This window comes from Giraffa tippelskirchi, chromosome 8 (assembly GCF_054371585.1).
Source record: "Giraffa tippelskirchi isolate mGirTip1 chromosome 8, T2T-mGirTip1v1.2.pri, whole genome shotgun sequence".
In the NCBI taxonomy this organism is placed as follows: Eukaryota; Metazoa; Chordata; class Mammalia; order Artiodactyla; family Giraffidae; genus Giraffa; species Giraffa tippelskirchi.
This window is the reverse complement of record NC_137282.1, coordinates 101,736,343-101,761,005: the sequence shown is the minus strand read 5'-3', so window position 1 is coordinate 101,761,005 and position 24,663 is coordinate 101,736,343. Positions and strand designations below refer to the sequence as shown.

At 37.1% G+C, this 24,663-nt stretch overlaps 1 protein-coding gene across 7 annotated transcripts in view; it reads right to left on the bottom strand.

Moving 5' to 3' along the window:
• Positions 1 to 24,663, bottom strand: part of IPO11 (importin 11) — a 201,432-nt gene that overhangs the window by 5,546 nt on the left and 171,223 nt on the right. For all 7 annotated transcript variants that reach the window (XM_081519785.1, XM_081519783.1, XM_081519784.1 and 4 more), the window contains one exon: positions 22,154 to 22,238. In XM_081519785.1, coding sequence (XP_081375911.1) covers positions 22,154 to 22,238 — 85 coding nt within the window. The remainder of the gene's footprint in view (positions 1 to 22,153; positions 22,239 to 24,663) is intronic.

Genomic DNA, 24,663 nt, shown 5'->3' with positions numbered 1-24,663 from the left:
ATGTTTACCCAGTGGTATGTTCTCGAGAAAATAATTAGTTTTCTAATATAGTAAGTAAACTGTAACTAGAAAGATACTGGACATTATACATAAACAAATATAAGGAGGCTCCAAAAGGTGGAGAGAAGGCAGATCAGGGAGCCCAGCACCCAACGAACAATGCAGTGTTGAGTGCTTTCTTCTTGCCTAATAAATTCCAGATTTGGGGCTGAAGAAGCCAGCAACCGGCAACACCAATGAGCACAGAAATCTCCAACAAAATATCTATGAGATCTCTAACTAAAGGACCAGGAAAGGGACCACACAGCAAGACAAAAACACTCAGATGGTAACTGCTGTACTTCAGACAAGCACCACTGGGTAAACTGGGGCCCCCTCACTCTGTGCTATTACAAGGATTCGACCCTCTCCCACGTGTGAGGGAGCCCTTGGGGATCTTGAACTCTCTCCTTTCTCACCTCAGGAGGATCAGTGGCGCCTCTGTGGGGAACATGGCCTTCTTCCCCTACCTGGCAGTAACAAAGTGGCACATCTACTTCTCCTGCCAGAGCAGGATCAGAAGAAACTAGTTAAAACAGAAGGTTTAAATAAGACGCAGAGTCTCACAACGTAATACTAAAAATGGCCAATTTTCAATAGAAATCACTCATAACACCAAACAAAAGGAGGGGTCGTGGCCAAGAGGGAAATGTGTTTAATTATAAAAGGGTTCCAAATCAAGATTCATTAATTTCAATATTCTGGCTGTGAAGTTATAGTTTTACAAGATGTCATCACTGGAGGACATGAACAGTAACAGTTTATAAACTAGAGAGATCATTAATCTGGCAACCTCAGTAACCAAGAATGCACTGGGAGGCAAGGAGTTAACTTCTAAAGACAAATGAACAAAATAGTTTGGCCCCTATATGCCCAATTTAAACAGATTATTCATAGAAGAATCTTACAAAATCAAATTATTTATTCTTCTTTCCCACACATATTCTAACAGGCGTGATTATCTTTGCTGAGATGCACAAATTTGAGGAGATAAAAACCTGCTATAAGGAAAACAAAGGTATCAATACTGAAGTTCAACTGACAACATGGAAATATTGGGAACAATGAGAAGAAACAGAAAACTATTAAAAATCAGAAGCAGACTAGATGCAATATGTGGTATTCTGGATTGAATCCTGCAACTAAGGGCATGAGTAGAAATCTGGTGAAATTTAAATAAAGTCTGGAGTTTAGTTAATAGTAATATACCAAAGTGGGTTTCTCAACTTTGATAAATGTACAATGGTAAAGTAAGATGTTGACTTTAGGGAAAACTGGGTGAAGGGTGCATGAGAATACTCTATACTATCTTTGTTACTTTTCTGTAAACCTAAAACTATTCCAAACTAAAAAGATTATCTTTATACCAGTACCATACCATTTTAATTACTGTGGCCTTGTAATATATTTTGAAATCAGGGCATGTGATGCCTCCAGCTTTGTTCTTTTTCAAGACTGTCTTGGCTGGCTATTCAAGATCTTTTATGGTTCTATATGAATTTTAGAATTGTGTTTTTCATTTCCATAAAAACTGCCATTGACATTTTGATAAGAATTGCACCAAATCTGTAAATTGCTTCAGGTAGTACAGACCTCTTAACAATATTAAGCCTTCCAATCCATAAACATGGATATATATTTGTGTTTTTAAATTCTTTTATGAATATTTTATAGTTTTTGGCATACAAGTCTTTTATTTCTTTAGATAAGTTTATGCCTAAGTATTTTATACTTTTTGAGGCTATTGTAAATTTCTTGATTTTTTTTCTTAATTTCTAAATTTCTTTCTAAATTTCTTAGTTTTCTTAATTTCCTTTTTAGATAATTATTAGCATATAGAAAACACAATGAATTTCTGCATATTGATTTTGTATCCTGCAACTTTACTAAATTCATTTATTAGGTCTAGTATTTTTTATAACAGTGTCTTCAGGGATTTCTCTATATAAGATCATGTCATCTGTAAGTATGAACAGTTTTACTTCTATCATTTCAATTTGTATGCCTTTAATTTCTTTATCTTGCTTAATTGCTCCAGCTAGGATTTCCAGTACTATGGCGAATAGACAGAGCAATGGAAATGAATAGAGAGATCAGCAATAAATCTACACATACATAGTTACCTACTCATCTTCAATAAGGGTGCCAAGAATGCATAGTGGGGAAAGGATAGTCTCAACAAAGTGTGTTGGGAAACTGTATATCCTAAAACCTTCACCTTATACCACACACAAAAGTCAACTCAAAATTAAAGACTTAAACATAAGACCTCAAACTGCAAAATGCCTGTAATATAGGGGAAAATCTGTATGACTCTGACATTGGCAATGATTTCATGGATACGATACCAAGAAACACAGGCAACAAAATCAAAAACATGGGAAACTATGCCCAACAAAACTTTAATTCAAAGTTATTTAAAAATACAGCTTTAGACTAAAAAATACTCCCCTCTGTGGATATATGGTTTGGGGACGAACTGCTGTAGAAGCCTGAATTAGTTGACGAAAATGTTCATTATATACACATAATGTCTAATCAGTAAGACCGGCAAGTTCATTTTCAAAATGACAAAAACTGACAACCTTAGTCTTTGACTCACATCCAAAGCTGATTCTGCTCAAGCTAATGGCATCACTAGATGCCACTAGACTACAGACTCTCAATTTTTTGGTTTTGTTCTTTCTGTTGCTTCCATATGCCTAACCCCCATTCTTGCCCTTCAAGAAAGCACATGATAATTTAAGAAATATTTCCATTAAAATGGTTATAAGATTAGGAAACTTATAACATTTTTCAGTTATTAGCAGAAGATAACTAGCCAGAATTTCCTGACTCCAAGGTAATGCCTTAAAAATGAAGTGTTAATAACCTGACTCACTTCAAAAGTACACTCACTGGACTTTAGTAAGCAAGTAGTTCAATTCCCTGGTATTGAAATTATTACTCTAAGACAGAATGGTTCTGGTTGAACTATATAAAGGTCCTTCTGTTGGTTAAAAAAAAAAAAATAAGGTCCTTTCGTTGGTAATGATAGCTTTCTGATATAACAACAACTGACCCGTAAGGTGTTTAGTCTCTAAAGCTGGTACAAGATTTTTAGCTCCTGTGGTGCTACTTACCAAGATGTATGTATATTTCATGAGACTTTTATTCCTTAAAACTAAAAAACATTGCATTGCATTAATCTTCAATTTCACCCAGCATGAATTCGGTAAAGGTGAATCTTCTATTTTTCTTGGGTTATATGGCACATTGGGTTACTGTTCACTTTTCTCCATACACCTTATGATAATGTTTCAGAAATTATTCACAGTTACATTTTTTCATATAATATTTTGCTAAAGAGAAAAAGTTTCCTACCTTAGAGAAAAATAGAGAAGATCTTCTTACAGAATAATATACTTTCTATAAAATCTCACAGATTATGTATAAACACACTGGCTATGCCATAGGAACCCCACTCTAGTACTCTTGCCTAGAAAATGCCATGGACGGAGGAGCCTGGTAGGCTACAGTCCATGGGGTCGCTAAGAGTCGGACACGACTGAGCGACTTCACTTTCACTTTTCCCTTTCATACACTGGAGAAGGAAATGGCAACCCACTCCAGTATTCTTGCCTGGAGAATCCCGGGGACAGCGGAGCCTGGTGGGCTGCCGTCTGTGGGGTTGCACAGAGTCGGACGTGACTGAAGCGACTTAGCAGCAGCAGCAGCAGCATGCCATAGGACAAAAATCTTAAAAGAAAAATTTGCCTACAAGGTATTTAACCATGTGGCCTTTAAAAATTCTTTAGTTTGATCCTTTGTTTAAAATTATCTTCTTTTCTGACCTTTGATTGTTTCACTAAAAGGGAACTCAATTTCTAAAATATATCTAAATAATTTAAAATTTCTAAAAACTCTTAGGATATAAATTCTCCTCATTCTGTGGCTTAACAAAGAGTTTGAGGCCTGTAGATAAGGCCTGCAGGTACCAGCCAGAACCCACTTCATTAATGATGCTTGGCAATGCAAATTTAATCACTAATTACACCCAGTGTGAAGCCCAAATTCCAAGGGAGTCACCTGAGAGTTTTACTTTATTGTATTTTTCAATTTATTTTTATTTTAATCACTGTTATGTTATGGTTGCAGAGTACATCATGAGAAACGCTGGGCTGGAAGAAACACAAGCTGGAATCAAGATTGCCAGGAGGAATATCAATAACCTCAGATATGCGGATGACACCACCCTTATGGCAGAAAGTGAAGAACTAAAGAGCCTCTTGATGAAGGTGAAAGAGGAGAGTGAAAAACTTGGCTTAAAGCTCAACGTTCAGAAAACTAAGATCATGGCATCTGGTCCCATCACTTCATGGGAAATAGATGGGGAAACAGTGGAAACAGTGTCAGACTTTACTTTTTTGGGCTCCAAAATCACTGCTGATGGTGACTGCACCCATGAAATTAAAAGACGCTTACTCCTTGGAAGGAAGGTTATGGCGAACCTAGATAGCACATTTAAAAGCAGAGACATTACTTTGCCAACAAAAGTACGTCTAGTCAAGGCTATGGTTTTTCCAGTGGTCATGTATGGATGTGAGAGTTGGACGGTGAAGAAAGCTGAGCGCCGAAGAATTGATGCTTTTGAACTGTGGTGTTGGAGAAGACTCTTGAGAGTCCCTTGGACTGCAAGGAGATCCAATCAATCCATCCTAAAAGAGATCAATCCTGGGTGTTCATTGGAAGGTCTGATGTTGAAGCTGAAACTCCAATACTTTGGGCACCTCATGCGAAGGGTTAACTCATTGGAAAAGACCCTAATGCTGGGTAGGATTGGGGGCGGGAGGAGAAGGGGACGACAGAGGATGAGATGGTTGGATGGCATCACTGACTCGATGGACATGGGTTTGGGTAGACTCCGGGAGTTGGTGATGGACAGAGAGGCCTGGCGTGCTGCAATTCATGGGGTCGCAAAGCGTCGGACACGACTGAGTGACTGAACTGAACTGATGGTTGCTCCTTGAGGAACTTAGTTTACAATTTTTATCTGATGAGCCTGTAAGTAAAGGAACTATCTTACACTGCTATGTCTAGAAAGAATGGGACGGAGACTTGTTTGATTCTAGTATACCTTTCCTTATACTGCTGCTACTGCTACTGCTAAGTCGCTTCAGTCGTGTCCAACTCTGTGCGACCCCACAGACGGCAGCCCACCAGGCTCCGCCATCCCTGGGATTCTCCAGGCAAGAATACTGGAGTGGGTTGCCATTTCCTTCTCCAGTGCATGAAAGGGAAAAGTGAAAGTGAAGTCGCTCAGTCGTGTCCGACTCTTAGCGACCCCATGGACTGTAGCCTACCAGGCTCCTCCGTCCATGGGATTTTCCAGGCAAGAGTATTGGAGTGGGGTGCCATTGCCTTCTCCGACCTTTCCTTATAAGGTACATCAAATCTTTTGCAAAGTAAGTTTGAGAGAAATGCACAGTTTAAACAATGAGCCAAGTATTTATTTCAAGCCCGGCTCTGAAGAACAGAACATCTGCTTATTTCTTTACTTCTGTCTTAGTATGGAATGTTCTCCATCAGAGCAATTAAATAGAAATCAAAATATTCTATTTATATTACTAAACTCCAACCACAAGCAAGATGTGTGCTAGGCACAGGCTAGGCCCTTCACTCACAATAAAGAATCCTAGGAAGCAAGGGAATCTTCAGCAATATAACCAAAAATCCTGAAAGAATGGTGGTTCAATGTGCTTGGCAACACAGGGAACAGTCTGAGAAACTTTTTAAAATGCTGATGTCTAAGTCTTACTGCTAGAAATTCTGATTTAACTCGTTTCAGGCACCAGGATTTTTTTAAAAGCTCTCCAGGTGATTCTGATGTACATCTAAAAGTGAAAAACCCTGTTACAGAAAAATTTTGAGGATTAAGATCTTAGAAACTGAAAGTCTTAGTCACTCAGTCACATCTGACTCTTTGCAACCCCGTGGACCATGCCCTCTGTCCATGTAATTTTCCAGGCAAGGATAGTGGATGGAGTGGGCTGCCATTCCCTTCTCCAGGGGCCCTTCCTGACCCAGGGATTGAGCCCAGGTCCCCCACATTGCAGCTTAGCCGTAAAGCATCTGATTGCAACGCAGGAGCTGCAGGAGACCGGGGTTCGATCCCTGGATTGGGAAGATCCCTTGCAGGAGGGCATGGAAACCCACTCCAGTATTCTTGTCTGGAAAATCCCATGGACAAAGGAGCCCCGAGGGCTACAGTCCATAGGGTTGCAAAGAGTCAGACACAACTGAAGTGACTTAGCAAGCAAGCAAGTCAAGTTCCCATATTGCAGGCAGATTCTTAACCATCTGAGCCATCTAAGATCTCAAGTGAACCTTAAAAAAAGAAAAAAACTTTGTATTTTTACATTCATTCAAATAAAAAGAATATAGGTAACAGACTGAATAAAACACATGAAACATTCCCATTTACTACCATCTATTTCTAGAAACTCTTCAGGGTTTCCTATTCTTTAGTTTCAGTGAAACATTTTTAAGTTCCTTTTGTTTACTGTATGCATAAGGAGCCAGTCAGTGTCCTTAATCTATTTCAAAAAGTAGGATTATCATCCATCAAACTGTAAACCATTAATAATTTACAAAAATGACAGAATATGATGGCAGTGAAGACTTTTCAACCTGACCATTGGCTGGTATAGCAAAATTGTTAGAGAATTTGCAATATTTTAAGACTTGTTTCTGGGAAGGGAAATACTGTTCTATGGCTGATTAACCTAAATTTGCTGGAATACTTGAGATGATACCATGCACGATTTAAATTACACTGTGTGTTTATTTTAGTAGGCGGACTTGGCGCTAAACAAAGGAATACACAGCATGCCTCCAAGACTGAGTTAGCTGTGGAAGTCAAATGGAAAACTCAAAAAACAACAGCATTCTGATTAACAAAGATGGGACAGTACGACAAGGTTTTAGAAAACAGCACAATTCAAGCATTTCAAAATATCTGCCCCACTATTATCTTTCAATGTTGGAGTTTATTTAAATCTAGCCTACCAACATTTATTTCATTTCCATAAAAACAGACTAACCACAATCAGAATATCTACAATAGCCAATGGATCTAAGACCATAAATGAGCTTGTACCAGTCTCTGAGAATTACTCTCGTTTTATATTCAAGGAATAAATTCATAGTGAAATAGAACAAGTAGTTTCAGAAGCAATCCATCAACACCAAAGGCCAGATCTCTCCTGAACAAAGGTCACCCAAATTGCCAGTAAATAGTTCATGTTAACTGCTGACTTACATGTTTAAAGAAATTTGCTACCACTAGCATCTAATTCAGTGAAAGGTTATTGAGAATCCATTTTGTACCATTCTGTATACGTGTGTGTGTGTGTGTGTGTTGTGTGCTAAGTCGTTTCAGTCATGTCTGACTTTGCAACCCTATGGACAGTAGCCCATAGCCAGGCTCCCCTGTCTGTAGTCAAGCTCTTCTGTCCATGGGATTCTCCAGACAAGAGTGGGTTGCTGTGCCCTCCAGGGTATCCTCCTGACCCAGGGACTGAACCCCTGTCTCTTCAGTCTCCTGCATTGGGAGGCAGATTCTTCACTAGCACCACCTGGGAAGCCCTCAACATATATAATCTGTATATAAAATGTGTTGGGAGGGCAGGGTAACATGAAAATTAGTGGTGTAGTAGAATTTTTTATATTAAATGGTAAAAAGCTGCTGCATCATTTGTTCTTTGGAATGAGACAGCTACTGTGTATGTGCGATAAAAGAGAAGATAGAGAAGGTGGGGAGAGGTAAAGAGGGTGCCAGGAGAGACAACGAAGAGAAGATACGTCTCTCAGTTACCCAGGTCAGAAGAAAGCTAGCTGGTGATGTGGCATATCGAACAGCATCAGTATTCAATGGGTGGAAGCAGTTAATTTGTAGTTGAATGAGTGGAGTAGGAAAACGCTATCAAGTGCTCTCGGCAAGTATAATACTGGAAGCCTCTTTCCCATTGTATGGCTAAATACAATCTCAAACCTTTCTTGCCAAAAGTTTTATGCTCTACTTTTTCTTTTATTGAGAACAATTTTAAAAAGTCATCAAAAGATAGAATTTCTTTTTAAATACATATACATCTGGTCTGCAATGAAAAAATGAGAAAAGGATTTCTCATTAGAAACATTGGCTTTATAACCAAACTTAGTTAGAACATATAGGTATTCTGTAAAATAACCAGGAAGTGACTTTAAAAAAAATAATTGAGGTTTAAAACAAACCAAAAAACTGACAAAGTCAAAAGATTCTCTTTTATTTAGAGAAAGTCTGACAGGGTGCAGTATCTTTTTTTTTTTTTTTTGAGTAGAACACAATTTTGTTTATAAAAGACAAAACCATCTATAACATCTACTTACAGTTTTTCAATTAAAAGAAAATCTATGTGTATTTTTGGTGCAGCTGGCCACATAAGTAGCAGTCTGTCAGGGAAGATAGGGTTAATAATTCTGGAGTCTGTGGAAATGTACAAAGGTAAAAAAATGTACAAAAGAAGAGAGCCTATAGTTTAATAGTCACATTAGATAACGCCATTTTCTTAAAGAAAAAAATGAACATCTACAAAATTCAAATGTAAAGTACGCTAAGGAATTATGAGTCAAAGATCTACACAGATAATTTTAGTTCAAAGGAAAGAGAAAAACAGTTATTAATAATAAAGCCTCAAAAAATGTGGATATAACAATGAAAATGTGGAGACCCTATCTGTGGCATTTAGGGTTTACACCCCAATTTACAAAAGTCAATTGGTATCTGAAGTTTCATGGCCTTCAGTCATTTATGCAGTTACAGTATATGAGTTAGCAAATTCATGGTAGAGTAAGGTTGTACAACAATCTTCTACAATACAAATCTGACCAGGTCACTCTTTTGATGACACCTTTTTAATGCCCCCCTGTTCCTACCAAATAAAATCCAAATTCCCAGATTTCTACGGATACTGTAACAACCACAACTTACTATCTCTGCTCGTACAGGTGAGAAGACCAGAAGAGTCTCACTGGGTGTGAGACTCACCCAAGGTGAGGCGGCAGGGCTGCTTTCCTTTCTGAAGGTTTTAGGTGAGAATCTGTCTGCTTGGCTTTTACAGATGCTAGCAGCCACAGAAGAACTGTACAAAAAAGATCTTCACGACCCAGAAAATCACGATGGTGTGATCACTCACCTAGAGCCAGACATCCTGGAATGTGAAGTCAAGTGGGCCTTAGAAAGCATCACTACGAACAAAGCTAGTGGAGGTGATGGAATTCCAGTTAAGCTATTTCAAATCCTAAAAGATGATGCTGTGAAAGTGCTGCACTCGATATGCCAGCAAATCTGGAAAACTCAGCAGTGGCCACAGGACTGAAAAAGGTGTTTTCATTCCAATCCCAAAGAAAGGCAATGCCGAAGAATGCTCAAACTACCGCACAATTGTACTCATCTCACACACTAGTAAAGTAATGTTCAAAATTCTCCAAGTCAGGCTTCAGCAATACGTGAACCGTGAACTTCCAGATGTTCAAGCTGGTTTTAGAAAAGGCAAAGGAACCAGAGATCAAATTGCCAACATCTGCTGGATCATCGAAAAAGCAAGAGAGTTTCAGAAAAACATCTATTTCTGCTTTATTGACTATGCCAAAGCCTTTGACTGTGTGGATCACAATAAACTGTGGAAAATTCTGAAAGAGATGGGAATACCAGACCATGTGACCTGTCTCTTGAGAACCCTGTATGCAGGTCAGGAAGCAACAGTTAGAACTGGACATGGAACAACAGACTGGTTCCAAATAGGAAAAGGAGTCCGTCAAGGCTGTATATTGTCACCCTGCTTATTTAACTTGTATGCACAGTACATCATGAGAAACGCTGGGCTGGTTGAAGCACAAGCTGGAATCAAGATTGCCGGGAGAAATATCAATAACCTCAGACATGCAGATGACACCAGCCTTATGGCAGAAAGTGAAGAAGAACTAAAGAGCCTCTTGATGAAAGTGAAAGAGGAGAGTGAAAAACTTGGCTTAAAGCTCAATGTTCAGAAAACTAAGATCATGGCATCTGGTCCCATCACTTCATGGGAAATAGATGGGGAAACAGTGGAAACAGTGTCAGACTTTATTTTTTGGGGCTCCAAAATCACTGCTGATGGTGATTGCAGCCATGAAATTAAAAGACACTTCCTCCTTGGAAGGAAGGTTTTGACCAACCTAGATAGCTTATTTAACAGCAGAGATATTACTTTGCCAACAAAGGTCCATCTAGTCAAGGCTATGGTTTTTCCAGTGGTCATGTATGGATGTGAGAGTTGGACTATAAAGAAAGCTGAGTGCCGAAGAATTGATGCTTTTGAACTGTGGTGTTGGAGAAGACTCTTGAGAGTCCCTCGGACTGCAAGGAGATCCAATCAATCCATCCTAAAGGAGATCAGTCCTGGGTGTTCATTGGAAGGACTGATGTTGAAGCTGAAACTCCAATACTTTCGCCACCTCATGTGAAGAGTTGACTCATTGGAAAAGACCCTAATGCTGGGAAGGATTGGGGGCAGGAGGAGAAGGGGATGACAGAGGATGAGATGGTTGGATGGCATCACTAACTTGATGGACATGGGTTTGGGTAAACTCCAAGAGCTGGTGATGGACAGGGAGGCCTGGCGTGCTGCGATTCATGGGGTCGCAAAGAGTAGGACACGACTGAGCGACTGAACTGGACTGAGCAGCATTCTCACTTCATCTTTAAAGCAACAGCTGATGGAGTCTTTTTGACACTGCATCATTCTGACCCTCTCTGCCTGCCTCCCTCTTCGCTTCTATGGACTTGTGATTACACTTGACCCACTTGAATAATCTCCTTTGTGATCAGCCGATTAGTAACCTGAATTCCACTTTGCTGTGCAACAAAACATGGTCATGGAGGACACAACATATTCATAGTTCCAGGGACTAGGACACAGATGTCCCTGAAGATGAAAGGGATTATTCTGCCTACCACACTTAGCGTAGAGTATACCAGGCCCTCTACAACCCAGCTTCTTTTCTGATACACAGCAGGCACCTAAAAAATGTCTGAGTGCCATTCCTCCCACAGCCCACTGTTCAGTGAAATAAGACAAAGAACTACTTCTCCTGAGTACTGCAGCATGTTTAGCAGCATCATTGGCTCCCACCCACTAAACACCCGTAGCACTTCTCTGGCCTTGTGACAATAGAAATGTCTTTCAGACAATGTTGTAAGTCCTGGGGTTGGTGGGGGGGTTACACTCAGTTGGGAACACTATTAAACAAGGATCCATTGTTTGTGTCTAACATAATGTAAACCTACTTAATGACACACACAATGACATAAAGCCATTTTGACTAGGGTTAAGAAAGTCGTCAGTTTCTTCATTTCTTCCAGCTCAGTAAGAAAATGGTAGGAAAGAAGTTAACTCCAGTTTAAGTTAAAAGAAAGTTAAAAATAACACTTGGCTACTTTCTATAACAAAAGCTTTCTTCTTTTATATCTGTTTTAAAGTAATTTATTTCAAAGGGACAGTTTCAAAAAAAATCAGATGACCTATTAATATGATCTTCACATACACTATCACGTCAGATATAAAAAAAAGCATAAAATTGTGAAAGCTCTTTTAAATCATTTTACTTTGCTGTGGTTTATGTAAAAATGAATTCGAGTAGCTAAGATACAACGAAATCCTATGAAATAATTAATTTGTTAATTCTTTAGTTAACAAATCCTCTTTCATCAGAAAGGATATTTTATTTGTATCCCTTTATACAGAATTAAATCATTTTAATTGTTTTAAATTAATACAAATGGACATGTTCTTTCTCATATTTTCTTCACTCGATTCTGAACCACAATAGCACTCCTTAGCTATTGATAAAACTATGTCTTTGTATCACACAGGGTGAGACAACAAAGAAGCAATTACCTTCAATGCACTGCTCAAAAGAATTAGCTGGAATATAATGTGTATGTATGTATGTATTAGAAAGATTTAAGAAATATTCTAAAAGGAAAATAAATCTGCAATTCTTAGCATCAAAACAGCAGAAGTCTTATGCCTCTGACTTTCAAACAGTCCTACTTTTGCTGTTTTCCAGTAACCGTACCTCTTTCCCACTTTAGACTGAGATAATTAACAATTCTTTAGTAAGTGTTCAGTTTATCTTAAAAATTATATTATGATGAATTTTCAAGTAAAATATCCTCAGAAATCATTAATGAGTATTAAAATACACTGTTAGGTTATAGTAATTAAAATAGGCAGGGATATAGACTATAATGTGGACTTCTCAAATTCACACAAGTCTGGCCAGGTAGTACCTAACAAAGGTAGCATTTCAAAATAGTAAAGAAAAGGTATGCTATGGATTAATCTTGTGACAGAAGCCATATACACGTGTGTGTGTGTGTGTATAAATACATATATAAAATTGATGCTCAATTTACTCTTATCAAAAAATTTCCAGTTAAAGATTTAAATGGAGTAAGCCCATAAAAACATGAGAAATTATTTCTTGAGAGTGGGGGTAGCCATTCCAATCATGCCATAAAATGAGACACAACAAAAGAAGAGCTCAAAAAAAAAAAAGGTTAAAATTAACAAATCACTAACAATTAAAAAGGTGAAAACAACTACCACTGAAAACAACACATGGTGATGATCTCTCAAACAGCCGTGCAGATCTGGATCGACAGGTGCTCGGAAGACAATGCTTCATCTTTCAGAAAGCAAGTCAAAGGAAGTGAAAAGGAAAAATAAAGCCTCACTACCAGCTGTAAGGGGGAATATGAGAATTGAAGCAGAGACCACTATTTGCACAACTGTACCAGGACTTACAAACAGAAAAGCTATCCTAAATCATGGCATGCAAGACAAACACTCTAAGCTCAAACTTTTTCAACACAGCTCATTGAGGTCCATGTGCTCCAAGACAAGAAAACTGATGACTGGGCTAATGGTAACTGCATGAACTTGTGTTAAAGGTAAGACCAATGACTGTCCCAGCAAAATGACAAATTCTGACCAGTCTTTGACAAAACCATCCTAGACTAAACTTTAGCTCTCTAAGCCCTATCAAACTCTTCCTTGATTTGCTCACTGTGACACATCCCATGTTCCCCAATGTGTGCATTCTCCCTCATTTTAACAACCTAATAAGCCTAACTCTGGTTCCTAGTTTTAGATAGACAGACAGACTGAGAGAGAGATAGATGAATAAGTGGAAACAAAGGTGAGAATTAAGGGCTGATTTCTTTAATCTATAAAGAGTTTGTTCAGTTTTCTGACAGTAGCTTAATGAACTACTTCAAACTATGTGTCATAAAACAACTGTTTTTTTAATGTTAATGGAGTCAGTGGATCTGGAATTCATAAGAGTAGACTGACAATGGATTGTCTCTGCTCCATGGTCTCTGGGGCTTCATTTGAGAAGACATGAAGGCCAGAAGTGACTCAAGTCATCTTGGGAGTTGGAACCATCTGAAGAGTCACTCACTTATGTGTCTAGTAATTAATGCTGGCTGTTATCTGTGACTTCAGTTGGGGAAAATAAGACCTATGTTCTTGTAGATGCTTGGGTTCCCTTACAGCATGGCAGCTGGGGTCCAAGAATAAGTGTTCCTAGAGAATAAAGTAGCATCTATACCTAATGATCTAGACTGAGAAGTTATAAAGCATCAGCAAGCCTGACCAGTTTCAACAAAAGGAAATACAGATGTATCCTTTTAAGGAGGAAGAATGTCAAAGTCACACTTTAAGAACAGCATGTGGAATGGGAGATATTATTATGACCATTCCTGGGAAATAATCTGTCACTCTTATTTAAAATCAAAGGAAAAAAAAACAAATATAATTTCTAATAAAAAAATATAAACAAGTCATTCATCAGCCTCACTTATAATTAGGGAAAGTATAATAAACAACAAATTATTGCTTTCTAATTATCCTATTGCCCAGGGTACAGAATAATTCATACACCACCACTGGGCATACAAATTTAAATCGTTAGTTGTTTTCCTTGAAGTGATGTGCTTGTTTTCAAGAAAATGCATGCCAAATACTCAAGTCTGAATAATCATTTTTATCTTTCAAATGCTCTTCCACATCCACATCCAAGTGGTATTCATGAACAAGGTTTAATTCAGCTCACAACCCAATCAAAAAGTAGTTTTCCTCAAGACCAACCATTGTCAGAAGACATTACCATTTTGACAGAAAATATTTAAAAGATGTACACTCAAGAGTGGAGATTTAGGAAACTTAATAATTTGTACTGTGTCATCAAAAACAATAAAATGAAACTGGCTTTAAAAAACAAAAACTAAGAGTACAGTAGTGGAGAATATGATGACTACTAGTATAGTTGTATAGTTAGCTGCCACTGACCTTATCAATGCTGAAGTGCCAGCAGTTATACCCACCACTGGGTACTCCACATGGTTTTAGCACCACCAGTAAAAATGTTCACACGATGAAAAGGGAAAGAATATCTTAGTATTATTATAAATGTTGCCTTGGAAAAGGGTATTCCACATCAGACAAAGATTTCATGACTTTTAAATTAGTATAGGTTACTTTCATAATTAAAAAAAAAAGTCTTCAAAATAGGAACTTCCTGATGTAGAAAAATTCTTTGAAAAGGTTTCCTAAATTTCCGTTTCTTCAAAAGATAGGCTCCTTATAAAAACACAACTAGCATTACTGATAATTTACTGAGAAAAAGAAAGAAGCAATAGAGGAATACAGTAGGAAAAACCATCAAGAAGACAGTCTAAAGGTCACTGGAATGTTACCTAAGTACTCCTAAACGAGGCCATATTCTTCATCTAGAATATGAAGACTTTACTTGCATGGAGGTGTGGGGGTGTGCATGCTCAGTTATGTCTGACTCTGTGTGACCCCATGGACTATGGTCTGCCAGGCTCCTGTGTTCATGGGATTATCCAGGCAAGAATATCACAGTGGGTTGCTATTTCCTCCTCCAGGGGATTTTCCCAACTTAGGGATCGAACCCACAACTCTTGTATCTTCTTTATACACCCTGAGTCAATACCAAATCGCCAAAGGTTCCCAGTGAAGAGAGGCAAGTTACCGAACTCTTTCTAAGGTTTCTAGTAGCAATTCAAGTTGTTGTTCAGTCGCTCAGTCATGTCAGACTCTTTGCAAGTAAATAATGAATAATGAGGCTGCCTCATTAAGATTAAAAAACTCACTACAAATGAGTTTTTTTATTTTTTTAAATTTTTTTAAAATAAATTTATTTATTTTAGTTGGGGGCTAATTACTTTACAATATTGTAGTGGTTTTTGCCATACATTGACATGAATCAGCCATGGGTTTACATGTGTTCCCCATGAGTTTTTTTAATACTCAAGAATAATACTGATGTCAGCAGGCAATTAATATGAAATCTTAACTAAAAACAAAAACTTAGAAGGATCATTTTATTTACTTCCAAGGGCATTTTCAATAGAATTGTCTTTTCCAGTGTCTTTTGATTACTATTATGTAGCCTACTGTGAAAGATCTTAACCTCTGGATCTCAGACTACTTTTTGATTAACATTTTAGCTCCATCAAGGGAAAAATGCTATCTCAGGAGGATGTCTGGTTATTAATTTGTGATTTTATTACATCTCAGTTGGATTATATCAAGTCATTATTTCCTATCCTCCTGTATTTTTTAATGTCACATGCAACTCTACAGTTTGTGAGAGTTGAATTAACCACTGCAATAGTGTATTTCAAGATTTCGGGTAAATTTAACATTGACTTGAGCTTTCACTGGTTAAAGAAAGTTTTGTTCAATCCAACTTTGAAATACTTAGTATTTTTATATAGCTGGCCTTAGGTAAAGTTATATGTCCTAGGACACTTTTGGTTACATCTTAACATCACCTAAAAATCAAGATTATATATTAATAATTAATAATATATTAATAATAATTATATATTAATAGCAGTATACCAGTCAAATGTAAAAAACAAATGCAAAAGAAAAATAGTTCATTTTGAAGATGCTACTTTATTGCCATTGTGTGTAGGTATACAGAGACAATTGTATAACAACTGAAATCAGATTGATTATATTCTTTGCAGCCGAAAATGGAGAAGCTCTATGCTCAGCAAAAACAAGACCGGGAGCTGACTGTGGCTCTAATCATGAACTCCTTATTGCAAAATTTAGGCCTAAATTGAAGAAAGTAGGGGAAAAAACTATTTTAGGCCACTATTTAGGCCATACAGGTATGACCTAAATCAAATCCCTTATGATTATACAGTGGAAGTGACAAATAGATTCAAGAGATTAGATCTGATAGACATGATGCCTGAAGATATATGGACGGAGGTTCGTAACACTGTACAGGAGGCAGTGATCAAAACCATTCCCAAGAAAAAGAAATGCAAAAAGGCAAAATGGTTGTCTGAGGAGGCCTTACAAATAGCTGAGAAAAGAAGAGAAGTGAAAGGCAAAGGAGAAAAGGAAAGATACACCCATCTGAATGCAGTTCCAAAGAATAGCAAGCAGAGATAAGAAAGCTTTCCTAGGTAAACAATGCAAAGAAATAGAGGAAAACAATAAAATGGGAAAGACTAGAGATCTCTTCAAGAAAATCAGAGATATCAAGGGAACATTTCATGCAAAGACGGCCACAATAAAGGACAGAAATGGTATGGACCTAACAGAAGCAGAAGATATTAAGACGAGGTGGCAAGAATACACAGAAGAACTATACAAAAGAGATCTTGTTGAATAAAGAAAAAGTAGAAGACAGGATATCCTCCATTGTCATCAAAATAAAATTCCAAAAAGACTTCACAAGAATTCTATGGGCAGAGGAGCCTGGCAGGCTACAGTCTATGGGGTCACAAAGAGTTGGACACAACTGAGTGACCAACACTTACAAATAAAGTAGAGATTAAACAAAACAATTTTTATTTTCAGTAGTAAAAAGTTATATCAAAAGATTATTTTAGTGGGACTTCCCTGGCAGTCAAGTGGTTAAGACACCATGCTCCCAATACAGGGGGCATGGGTTTGATCCCTAGTCGGGTAATTAAGATTCTACATGCAGCATGGCATAGCCAAAAAAAAAAAAAAAGATTATTTTAGTAATGTGAGAATAAGAGAAATGCTTTTTTTCTTTTATTACTTTAAAAATGCTGCACTGCTACTGGCTCGCTTATACTGTTTCCAATGACAAGTTTGCCATCGTCCTTATCTCTTTCCTTCTCTATACAACGTGTCTTTAAAAACCACAGAAAAACAAGGAAATCTAGGTTAAAAGCTGGGAACATACATACATATATGTTCAGTCGCTAAGCTGTGTCCAACTCCGCAATCCCATGGGTCACAGCCTACCAGGGTCCTCTGTCCATGGGATTTCATAAGCAAGAATACTGGATCAGGTTGCCATTTCCCTTTTCAGAGGATCTTCCTGATCCAGGGATTGAACCTCACATTTCTTGCATTGGCAGGCGGATTCTTTACCACCTAAGCCACCAGGAAAGCCCAAAAGCTGGGAAAGTGATTGCAAAAGCAAGGATGAATTATGGGGCTTTAGTTAAAGGAACAAAGCAGATTTGCCAGGAGAAAAGGAATAGTTAGCAAGGAAGAAGAAAAGGTTGGGATGAGAGAGAAATGTCAGAGTTCAGGATTTTGGATGAGATCAGTTCCAAGTTAAGATAAAGTCAAGATGTAGAACGAGAAGTAAAGGTGAAAAATGAATCTGGGCATGTTGAGAAAAGGCAGAAAGCTCCAAATTCATAATCAGCGTGCCGTTTCATGCAAGTTGAACATTAAAGAGTATTTCCAGCAATTGTATGTTACCTCAATTACTAAATGTGACAGGGTAAGGATTCACAAAGGCAGTTTAAAAACCACGAATAACAAGATAATGAATTAATCTCATATTATTTGTAAAATACAAATGTCTCTTTACCAGGCATTTCAGGGTGCTGGGCTTGTGCTTAGTCGCTCAGTCGTGTCCAACTCTTCACAGCCCCAAGGACTACAGCCCGCCAGGCTTCTCTGTCCATGGAATCTTCCAGGCAAGAATACTGGAGTGGATTGTCATGCCCTCCTCCAGGGGATCTTCCCAACCCAGGAATCAAACCAGGGTCTCCTGCGTTGCAGGCAGATTCTTTACCGTCTGAGCCACCAGGGAAGCTCAAGAATACTGGAATGGGTAGCCTATCCCTTCTCCAGGGGATCTTCCCGACCCAGGAATTGAACCAGGGTCTCCCGCATTGCAGGCGGATTCTTTACCAGCTGAGCTACCCAGGAAGCCCACATTTCAAGGTACTGATATTTAATTAAGAAGATAGTACCAAAATAGTGACAATCAAATATAATTCTGTCTTTATACTAGTTCTGTTGAGTTTTTCTAGAGGCAAACGGGACAGCCAAAAGAAGGATCCTTATGGTTCTCAGGATCCTATGGTTCTCAGTGATCAAAATAATTCAGGGAGATTTTACAACATCCCACAACAAACCATCACTATAGTGCACCTAACTGACGTTATATTTGGACTAAAGATTTACAAAATAACATTGTGGAACTGAAACGGGTAACATTCCCTCCAACAATATATTCTACACATGTAAGTAAAAGTCTGAGGAAAACTGCTAGATTTTATAGGTAGGCAAATAAATTTTCAGGGAGAGCTGATGAGAGGAAGAAAGTTGAGGGGAGAAGGAGAAGAGGGTGGGAGGCAGAGGCAAAGGTGGAGGAAGAGGCAGTCTGCTCTCAGAAAGGGAAATATCAGCTACCTGTAGGCTACGATTTTCAGACAAATTCCATTCCCACAACACAGCACTTCTGCCCCTCCCTGAACCAGCAGTAGCAGCAAAGTAGACAATACTCACTCAAAGGCAATATGCAAGGTGTGCTCAGGATTTATTATAGTCACCATAAGACCTAGGATATGGTCATGAACTTATCAAATAAGATGCAACACAACCTAACATACCATCAATTTGCTTAGCTGGGCTATAGCAAAAGCAGAAGACATAGGAATGATGCTTGGACAGAGTTTTATTTGTGCTACTACTTCTACTAGCACGAGTGAGTGAGAAGTTAGCATAGTTTTAATAACATTCAACTTATTTACACCTCATTATCAATTAAAGTATCAATTAAGTATACATAAAACTAGGTTATTTTTATAGAAACTGATTATAAAAATATTTCTAGGGCTTAAACTGAGAAATATTTAACAGGAAAGAATGATCAAAACAGCTCTACTTACTGTATCACATGTTACATTAACAATGCTTTCTTAGGTACCATAAAGTTGCCAGAAAGCATTAATATGCTCAAAACTTAAATTTGAGAAGTTTCAACTTATAAGTGGCTTGTATGTCACATTTCACAAAAAAGAAATCACAAACAACTTAAAATGTTAATGTGTTAGCTAAATTCCTTATAGAAGAGAGATCATGAAACCATTGTCCTACTATTGAAGCACACAGGACAAAGAGGAAACTTAGAAATGAAATGAAACGCTTGAGCCACATTCAATCTTCTCAGAATTAGTTCCCCCAAAACAGAAAGTACAGAGGGAGCTGGATTAAAAAAGCACATAATCAAAAGTCTGGAAAGCTTAATAGCTTTTCTGAACGGAAATTTCATCCTTATTTAAGATGAAATATAGAGAATCTTCATAAACTTATGGAAAATCATTTGGCACATTTGATATAATACTAATTATCCATCTTTCTGAATTACAGTCACCATTGCTCTGCTCTACCACAGCAGCTACTGAAATGAAGACACCACATTTTAGGGACCACTTTAAGACAACAATGACAGCAAATCAAACATTCAATTATGTAATCTTGGAATCGAGCAGCTACACTTTTTCTTCTGAGTAAATAAAAAATTCCATTTTAAAATGAAGATAATCTTTGATGCTAGACTGGTTTTTCTTTTGACCAGTAATTCCTAATTATATACTAGCAAATACTACCCTTTCAAATTACAACCAAGATACATCTAGTTAGTTCTCAAAAAATTTCTAATGTTAAAAACATCACAATACAAGAAAGATGATATAATTATGGGAAAAAATACATACTTTATCCTTGTAACCTTGAAGATACACTGAAACTAATTTTGTTTGTTACTGAAAAGTTATTAAAAAATTAGCCCTGTATTCATAATTATATTTATTCAAGGCTAAGATACATAAATCCCACACTGATCATAAATGCTATGATATTAACAGCATAAGACTAAGCTTTAAGTCTAAGGCACTAGAAATCTTAATAGAGATGACAATGTAAACCTACATTCCATAGCTATTGTAAAGACTAATTTCAAATAAAATCAGTCACTTTAAAAATAAAAGTTGTTCTATAAATCAACACTATCTAAAATAAAACAACAATGATAAAATAATGAGCTCTCAAATAAAATTTAGGATATAACAAAACTGAATCAAAAAACTTTAAGGGTCATTTCTAAAACTATGTTCTTATACTGCTCTTTGAGATAATATTTCATTTACATTCAAAATAAAGTTAGATTTGAGATGACTACCCTATGATGTCATGAAGCACTCTATATGTAATAAAAAACAGAACTGAGCAGATCAATATGCAAAAAGTAGATCTAACCAGACTAAGCATGTTACTAAAGTATACAAAAAGCTGATGACTAAAAGGAAACAGGATACTTATCATTCATTTATAAGTATAGAATCTTATTAAGAAAAATGCTATCATATTTTTCTACAACATCAATGATACATTCAAAGTTCAAAAAAGCAAGAGGAAAGATAAAGTAGTATGTTACACCAAAAGGCTGTCATCATTCTAAAGGCAGAAAATACATTATTCATGTATTTAGGATACCACTTAGCAGTCTCATTTCACAGGAGAATTATTTCCAGAGGTACACTCACAACTGAAAACTTCACTGGGATTCTATATATTGGGGAAGGAAAGGAACAGTATTAAGAGCTAAAAAAAAAAAAACCACACAAATAATTTTTTAGCTCACTGCCCTTGGAATTTGTTAATCCAATTTCCCCCTCATTTCTCAGAAGAGAAAACAGTTCTCAAGAGACAGTGTGACTTGCTCAAGGTCACAATTAACAACACAAACAGGACCAGCATTCAGGTTTTACAAATTCTTGAATATTGTCCTTTCTTCTACACTAGTGCTAGGGAGATGACACCTAGCATAAAAACAAAATAAAATGGATTAAACTCAAACACAGTTTCAAAGAAGGCTGTCAGAACAGTGCAGTATCAGCTATACAATGAGGATGAAACCCTTGAGGGTTACTGTGGGATAATTCAGGAGGTGAATATCACGAGTAGACTAAAATAATGATACCCAACATTAACTATTAGGTGCTCAGCATTATCTCATGACCATTTTATACATTAATTTATTTATTCTACTTTTGAGGTAGATAGTGGTGGTGTTCTCAATGGCAAATGAGGACAGAAGGCACAATGAAGTTATTATCTGGTAAGGTCAGGAGACTAGAGCAGATTCCAAGAGAAAAAGGAGAAAAAACTTATTTATGTACCTATTTTATATTCATGTGTCAAAGTATTTACAAATTTATGACTATAAATAACTCTTTTCTTATCAGATTCTTCTAGTAAGAGTTATGGTTTTCAAAACAATCTAGCAATTAATTTAAAGGCATGTTTATAAAAACTTATATTTCAAAAAACAATTCATTACAAGATCCATGAACTAACAGGGAAAAAGGAAATGTTAATAAATCTCAAAGCAGAAGAATGAGCATTACAATTTAAGTAAGGTTTGAGGGTCACATGGTTCTTACAAGTAAAGGAGTAAGTCCTTCACTAAGACAAGAAACAATTATTTCAGATCAAGAGTTAAACTCAACTTCCTGTGCTAGGAATACAATTTATCTGTTTTAGAAGTACACCCAAAACTTCAAAATCAGTTATTTTACATTGATTCTGCAACAAGGGGCGGACTAATGGATGGACGGATGGATTGACAGATGGAGAATGGACCACCAGGTATCTTCAAACCTCCAGAATATAATGATGATATATGATTTTCCCAGATTTTAGAAGCTACTATTGTAACTTACCATCTTTTTCCTCTTATCCTGTTCTGTGGGTGGTTCTTCATCTTCTGTTACTTTTGGTTCTTCAAGATGAGACATTAACATACAGCTGCAATTTTTTTAAAAAAAAGTTTTAAATAAATAAAATAGGTCTATAACATACATTTTGCATTGAGCATTTTGCTTGAATATTTAGGTAATAAATCATAAGAAACTTATTTATCGGAAACTTTTGAACCACAAACCACTTGACAAAAGCAAGGTGTACCTTTTATAATCTTTCTAAAAATGATACTTACAAACACTTAAAATTAAAATTAATACTTCTTCTTTTACCATTAATCTTCATATGTCTAGATTATTATATATGTTTCATAATAGCAACAATAATTTAAACAGTAACATCTTTAAAACACTATTAATTATGTAACAATCTACTTTGTGCTCCAAATGACATTACTATGCTATGAAGAACTTGTCTCTGATAGCACTGCAGGACAGTTACAGACCATTTTATTTTGATTATCTGCATCACTGCTCTTTACATTAGCAGAGATAAGATAGCTTCCTATTCAGTCAACACTGGTTCCAGGGAGACAAGATGAATACTGCCTAGTGAATCAAGTTAAAAGAACAAACTTTACTATTCCTAATTTAGAACAGAATTCAGTAATTTATCAGTCATTAAGTTCTTAACCAATAAAAAACTGTGGCAAAGAAAGCTTGCTTTCTGTTATGTTTTGTAGCAAGTATACATGAAGGGCATTTCTTGACTTAGCTATATAAATAACCTTCGATTCAGGGTTAAAGACAAGTGCTGAAACCAGAAACTTGATCACACTCACTCTTGTAGGGCACATGAATGTCCTTTTCTTCTTATCCCCCATCATTAGAAAATTAATTTTTGAAACAACTGTCTCTGACCCAGTCAGTCCACCTGATAGAATCAAATACTAAGAACCTTAAACTGGAATCGGAAACCCTGAAAAACAGCAAGAGCTCAATCTCTAACTCACTTCATGGCTTTAGTCTTTTGGAGCTGCAATGCTTTTTTCCCCCACGATGTACAATTGACTCTTCAGCAACACGAGTTTGAACTGCAGGGGTCCACTTATACATGGATTTTTTTCCTATAATCAATACTATCAGGGACTTCCCTGGTGGTCCAGTGATTAGGAATCTGCCTGCAAATGCAGGGGACACAGGTTCGATCCCTGATCTGGAAGGATCCCACATGCCGCAGAGCAACTAAGGCCATGCCCCACAACTGAACCCGTACTCTAGGGCCTGCAAGCTGCAACTACAGAGCCCATATGCTGCAACTACTGAAGCCCAGGCACTCAAGAGCCCATGCTCCACAGCAAGAGAAGCCACTGCAATGAGAAGCCCACACACAGCAATGAAGAGTAGCCCCCTTTCACTACAACTAAAGAAAGCCTGCATGCACCAATAAAGACCCAGCACAGCCAAAAGTAATTAATTAAAAAAATACTACAGTATTACACAATCCATGGTTGGTTGAATCTGAGGACATGGAACCAGATGACTGTCGGTAAAGATGGCTAACTATAAGGTTTACTCGGGTTTTCACATTCACAGAGGGTGGATGCCCCTAACCTCTGCATTGTTCAATGGTCAACCAGTTGGCCAAATAACTCTAGCACAAAGTTGGAAAATTATGACATTATCTCAAGTCAAAAGGTATTTAATAAAGTGAAAAGTTTAGGGAAAGTTTTGATTCTATTTTGTATCAGAACTGAATAATAAGATGGAGTTCCTTCACATTAGCTCTCTGAAGTCTGCTTCAGACTTGAATTATAATCGTGATGACTCTGGATCTCCATGGAAGTAAGTTTCATACTGTATCAAATTCTTTCACTACATTTCAAAATCTGTTAACTTACTTGTACAGTGAAAAGCTCTCTGTTCTCCCTTCCCTAAATATTTACTAATAATAAAGTATACTCTGGATATAAATATACACATTTTTGTCAGAAGGCGGGATATTTGTACTTTGCAATTCTGAAAATTGCATTCATTTGGGTCTCTGAAAGGTGGAAAGTGAAAAAAATTCTGAAAAGCCCAAAGCTGAAATTTTCTCCTGCAGGAAAATCTTCAAGTAAAAGTCAAATCTAATTTTGTTGACAAAGATTAAAGATAGGGAATCATGTTTTACACAAAAAGCAAGGTGAAAATTAATAGAATTTTACTAAGCTAAAAGATGTGGGCTGTGAGTACAATAAAAGTAATTGTAACAAAATTATAATAACAACAGCTTAAAATAGGGAGAACTAACATGTAAGCATAGGCAGCCACCCCTCACATTCTATACTCATTCACTAAATACATCTAGGCACTCTAGCTGGCTAACTCAGAATCTTTCCCAACAAGAAACTCCAACCAGCCAAACACAACCAACAGCATTAGCATGCAGTATGAAATTATTACTTCTGGCTTAAAGGTACGACTTTTATTTAATCTATAGAAACCCACTTCTTAAGGAGATAAGAAAACTAGAACTGATGTTATTCCAT